This window comes from Gavialis gangeticus, unplaced genomic scaffold (genome assembly GCF_001723915.1).
Source record: "Gavialis gangeticus isolate Ggan-Ray unplaced genomic scaffold, GavGan_comp1, whole genome shotgun sequence".
Classification (NCBI taxonomy): domain Eukaryota; kingdom Metazoa; phylum Chordata; order Crocodylia; family Gavialidae; genus Gavialis; species Gavialis gangeticus.
The window spans coordinates 43,766,466-43,772,614 of NW_017728992.1; the positions used below are offsets into that span (position 1 = coordinate 43,766,466).

At 44.6% G+C, this 6,149-nt stretch overlaps 1 protein-coding gene across 1 annotated transcript in view; it reads right to left on the reverse strand.

Moving 5' to 3' along the window:
* The window catches only part of LOC109300850 (MARVEL domain-containing protein 3-like), a 36,479-nt gene that overhangs the window by 6,651 nt on the left and 23,679 nt on the right, over positions 1-6,149 (reverse strand). Inside the window, exon 4 of the mRNA XM_019521706.1 lies at positions 163-658. Within this exon, the coding sequence (XP_019377251.1) occupies positions 163-658 (496 nt within the window). The remainder of the gene's footprint in view (positions 1-162; positions 659-6,149) is intronic.

Below are 6,149 nucleotides of genomic sequence, written 5' to 3' on the forward strand. Positions count from 1 at the left end.
GGGGGGGCTCAGGCCCCCTAAGCCCTCCCATATTTCAAACCCTACCTACACGCCCCCCACCCTCCCTCACACCCACACCCTGCCCAGCAGAGCTCCACACTCCTGCCACCCCCCTGGGTGTGAGATCTGCGTTGCCACCAGCCCCAGCCCCACACTCCCTGCCCCCATGCAGCTGCATCGCCCCCCTGCACCTCACAGTTCATTGATGTGTATCCCCGGCGTGCATACAACCTCTCCCTCCTCTTGCATACATCTGTTGTGTTCACCTGGATGACAAAATGCAGGTAGAGGCCAACGGCTGAGATGTATGCCATACCAGCCAGAATATCAAAGACACATTCTGCCATGAGCAGTGGCATGGAGAGACGATGAATTGGCTTTGCCCCAACAACAAGGAACAGGAGTGTAAGTGCAGCCATTGTCAGGCTGAAGGCAATGCCCCCATACACACAAGGGGCTCTCATCTGGCTGAACTGCATGTCCAGGTCTCTCACCTCCTTGAGTTCATATCCTTCAAATGGGCTGTAAGCGGTATCCAGGCTGAAGGAGCCCATTCCCAAGCCGCCTATGGAGGTGTAGCCTGAAATGGCTGTCTGGGCAGCTGCAACACAAATCAGCATCAGAATGCTGACTGTAATTTCAACAAATTTCAAAATACCTGAAGGAGAAATAAATATTGATTTTAATATTCTGTTGACAAAAATAAGAACACGTGAATGCGAGTGTGCGCCAAGTTCCTTTCATGGCTTATTGAGCTGCGTTGTTTAGCTGTGGTTATAGAAAAACCTTGCTTTGTAAATGAAGCATTTACTTCAGAGGGAGAGTTTTACAGCTGGAGCAAGATGTTTTTTTCAGTAATTTGACAAAGTGCTGGATAAGTGGATCAACCAAGAAAAATCCATAAAGGTTTTACAACACACTTGGGCTACAGCAAAGGCAAGTGAATAGTGGTCGTATTTTGTCCTTCAGCTCCTTGATGTAATGCTGAATGGGAACTGTCCATCCTGAACCAAATTCTAATGAGATTTTTTATAATTGCATTTAAGAAGTTGAGCGGTTGGCCTGTGTTCAAATTACTTTCAGGAAGGTGCACATTTAACTTATGTGCACTCCAACTTTATCTCCTTTACAGGAAAATAAATCTTATGAAGCAATTGCTGTAGCTACTATAAAATGTGTCTTGTATGGTGTGGGGATGGGAAATTTAAACCACCCTGATGCTTTTTGGACATCTCTGATATCCACCCTCTTACTTGGAGAAGGCTAGGCTGAAGTTCTCGGACTAAGGGTTTCTGAGCTGGCCACTTTCCTTGCCTACTGGCTGTAAGCAAGACCATAGAGGTGGATCCTACTGCTCATTCTTGTGTCTGTGATGAAACAAAAGCTTAGATTGCATTGATTATTAGCCACCAGGGGTCAGACTAAGATTAGTAAATGTTTTCCTGCAGTTCAATCAGTGGTTCTCAGTCTTCTTAGGTTCAAGACACCCACAGATAGATTCGAACCACTCCTTGTCAGGCTCCAGGCACTCCTCAGAAAATGCCAAATCTTAGTTTTGGATCATTTTTTAACTACAGAATAATAGCAGAGCAATTCTACTGCAAAGAACTCAGAAAGATCACAATAAGGCAGAACGTTTTTAATGCTATGATTTCCTACTGGAAATCTCTGGGTTTATCTTGTGAATCATGTTTGTACGTTTAACCGTGCTAACTTTGCGTGTCACACTGGCACCTTTGAAAGGATCTCAAGGCACTCCAGGGTGGCTGAGAATCACGGGGCTATATATTTGACTGTAGCTGAGCTGAATTTCAGGAGGTAAAAATCCCTAGCATAACAAATGTGCTATGCTGCTTAAGTCCTGAAGGTAATTACTGAGTCCCTATAGCTCTCACCTCCTCCTTGTAATAATAAGTGTGAATGCAGTCTTACTGTTAGAAACTCGCCAATATGCTCCTACATTTCTAGGCTGTTAAAAGTGGGACAGGCACTGGGCAGCTTTCAATAGTCCACTTTGTTCTTCAAGGAAAAACAGTGAATTAGCACAAGGAACCAGGCCTTTTCATCTATTACACTGGCACATGCTACAGGGATGAGAGACTCAGCAGCCTTCATTATGAATGTTCAGATACTCCCTCTTGTGTTTTGCCCGGGAAGGAGCGACTCCCTCGGTACTGATATCTTCTTAGGTAGAAGGAAATCTGTACTGCAGATCTGAACCTGCGGTTCTGCAGTGCCCCTCTATTCACAAAGGGCCTGATTCTGCTACGCTGCTTGCAGCCGGACCCTTCCCAGAATGAAGGTCTAATCAGCATTGAGTACTAGCAGGATGTGGCCTTAAACAAGTAGGAAAAAAAAAATAAGTTAGAGGTGCAATCATTCCTACAGCAGCCAGGAGTCGCTTTATAGCCTGTTGTTTCCAGAGAGACGGGGCAGTCAGGTTAGACGGGTTTATGTGCGTCTGTAACGTTCCCCCACTGAACTGCCAGTACTTTATTGGCTGAGAATTTAGGTCCTACTTGAAGTCCAGTGTGTTGTGCTTAATATGCACATACCACCTAGAGCAGTGGTTCTCAACATTTTTTGTACCAGGGCCCATTTGTAAACAATGACCTGTCCTGACCCAGTGCCCCCCACCTCCTGGCTCCAGCCCCCCAATGAATGGGGTAGGGGGTGGGTGTGTGGGGCCCCAAGCAGCCCCTTGCAGGCTGGAGCTCTGCCAGCTTGCAAGGGAAAAGCCACCATTTCCCACATTTTTCTCTTTTAAGGGAAAATCCATTTATAAAGTTGGTTCACAAACCTTTCATATATATACTCTTATATATACATTCATATATTCTTGTGACCCACTTTTGGGTCGCAACCCATGGGTTGAGAAACACTGATGTAGAGGATTCACCTGTTGAGTTACTTGCCACATACACAAATTGATTGTAAAATGTGCATCTGAGGTTCTCCTGTCAAAGGAAAACATCTATGTTCAGCTTTGCGTCTCACCCAGAGCAAATCAAGCAACTGTAAATTGCTGTGGTACTGGGAACAGCTGGCAAGCTATGTACAAGCATAAACTGCTAAGGCAAACCCCAGGGGTTTGTGTAGTCGTCAGGGTGAAGAGAAGGAATCCTGAAGCCTTCTAAATGTTCAGGTGTTGCATGTTTTGGGCTACATCCAAACTCTGCACACAACTGTGTCAGCAGGGTTTCATTCCCTCCCTACTTGCTCTGTTACTGCCCCATAGAAAAACTCCCTCCTGCCACCTTCCTGTACCAACATACAGCCCTGTTCACATGAGGTATCTTTTGCAAAGGCTTCCCACAGCTTTTACACTGGCTCCTATGTTGTGCCCAGCCACTTGTTTTCACTTCTGTATTTGTTACATACACTCTGGCTTAGGTTTGACCATATTGGAGAATCACCATCTGTTGCTGCACTGTCTACACTAGCGCTCTCTGTTGCTCATACTGGTAGAGGTGTACCAGTTTTAGTGCTCATAGGAAACATTTGCATAAAACATCCTTAATGTGAATAGGGTTGATCTATATTTGTTTAAATCGGATGCCCATTTTTCTGTACCAGATAAAGCAATGAGGGGGGACCCATGTTTGGATACTGTAGCGGAGAAACAAGCAAGAATTATATTGGTGTAAACGCAGCTTTTAAGTGCTTCCAAATTAAGGAGAAAGAGTTTGCACTTTGTCTAGACTTACAACGGTCTGACATGTATTTGGGATGTGTCAACTAACACCTGATAGGATAGTGTTCACCATACTATGTATGATGCACGCTGAGGTGGGGAAGTTATAGCTCTTAACATTTCACCTTTGCGTGTGTTTGTGCCTACATACACTGCCTTGTCTGCTTTCAGAAGACATTGCCTACCATGTTTGAACAGCATACATCTAAATCCTAGCACAGACCAAGCCTCCATGGCTAGACAGGAGTGGAAAATGGATGATATTGCCTATAAAGTGAAGGAGTTGTTGTTTCCACTCATGGATAGCTCTGCTTGCCTGCTTATAACTTCGCTGTTGAAACCAGAATCCACACACAGAACAATTCTTGCCTCAATGCTTTATTCAGAAAGCATAATTATAAATGCTAGTGTTAGGCAATATTGAATGCAGGCAGATGGTGGCACTTGCTCTAGCTTGTGGGTAGAATTTGTTTTACATATGGATAAAGGGAAGCCTGCCATCAGGAGGCATAAATGATCTCAACTGCTTGGGTTTAATTTTAAAATTAAACTCGACATGTTGAAATTGGCTTTAGGAGAACAAGAAGGAATTGATCAGCTCTGCCCTCAACTATTGCTACAGCTTTCAGGTAAGTTAGATTCATATGTCGCCTTATCAGGCCATAAAAGAGTTTCAGCAGTGTGTTCCCACTGTGATTTTTTTGACCAGTGAGAGTAGTTTGAGTAAGGAACAATGGGTCATTGTTATGGTCTGCTGTGGAATGTGAAATGAGGTCTGGGAGTTTTAAAGGAAAACTCTATTGTGTGGGGTTTGGGGTTTTTTTCCCTTTCTTCAAAATGTGGCAGAGTGATCTGAAATAATGGTTATTGACTCCTTTGAAAATTCAGGCAGTTAAATTCCATCATGAAGTGAAATACTGCTGCACAACCTACACCTGCAGGTATCTAGGTATAGGCTATACTTCTGGATGCCTTTCCAGTTTTGACTAATAATCCCTTTGCACTTCCTCAACCCAGCCCCATACTCTTCCCTGATCCACTTGTCAGGCACCTAATTTGGCCACCAAAGAAACCCTCTATCTCCTCAAGCCATCTCTCCTTGTACATCTCCAGCTAACCTGGCTTTCTCCTCAGGTGCGAGAAGCAGCAGTGTCTGTCCCTGGCAAGTATTTCTCCCCCTCTGTCAGCATACCATCAGCTTTCCTCTCCCTGTCTGACCCAGCAGATGATGGGCCATGGGTGTGGGAGGTGGGGTGGTATACGTGTACAGTACAAGCAGCTAGAGGTGAGAACAGCCAGTACTGTTAATGTGATCTGTTTGGGTGATGGACGTGATAGACAGAATCTTTAAGGAGTCTCATGTCACCTTTCCCATAATCAAGAGCTGTAGAGGGTAAGGGTTCAAACATTGCACTTGTTCCAATTCTCTTGGGACTGTTGACATTTTCAGTGCCTTTTTTTTTCCTGCCACAAGTGCTTGATGCTGTACTGTGGGACCCAGGAACTTTTCATGCTCTTTCTCAGGGACTGCACCCTATAGTTTGTGAAATGCTGATCAAGAACAGCATCCTTTAAACAATTCCCATAGACAATGACTGCTCCAAGATCTGCACTTTCAACACACTGTCAAACACAACCTCTTCTAATCGGGAAATCTCTCCGTGCCTGACCTCCCCCCACCAATTATTTCTTCTCCCTTATTTTGACAATTGGGTTTGTCAAGGTACTTGCAAGATGTTTTCAGCTGTAGTTTCATTGTTTGTAATGCTGTATGTAGAGCTTAACAAGTTTCTTATGCTAAGAGCCCAGGGATATTAGGCACCAAGCTGCCATTTAAATTCTGCCATTGGGCTCCTTTGAATATCGAAGGCTTAGTGAATAACATGTCAGTCCTTGGCCCACTTAACTCCTGTCTGTGTAGAACATTAGCCCATTAGGGAAAGTGTAGCAGTAACCAGAGAAACCTGAGCTCCACTAGTGGTGAGGAAGAACAGGAGAGTGATTTGTAATACTATATATTAGGAAGGATGACCAGTGCTTTCTTTACAAATTGAATGCCTATGGTACTTCTTTCTGACATGGCAGGAGTCATGCCTTAACCAGCACTAAGGTGTAAGGATTTTCTTTTTGATTCTACCCCCACATTTTAAGAAGCTGGGAAAAAAGTTTCAAAATGGTTGAAACTGGTTTAAGATAAACCTGGTTGAATGTAGTATCAGACTTAACTGATTTAGGTCAAACCAGGTTATGAAGCTTTTGTCCAAGACCCCTTCCTGGTTCAAGTTAAATCAAAGTTCCCCAGCATCCAAGCATACTTTGCAGCCCTGGGTTGGGCTGTGCTGTCTGCTCCAGAGAGCAGAGCTGGCCACACCCTTCTGCTCCCTAGCTGGAGCAATAAGGGTTGGCTCACTGGCCCCACCAAGGCAAACCTGAGCTGGGGTCTGGGGCCAGGAAG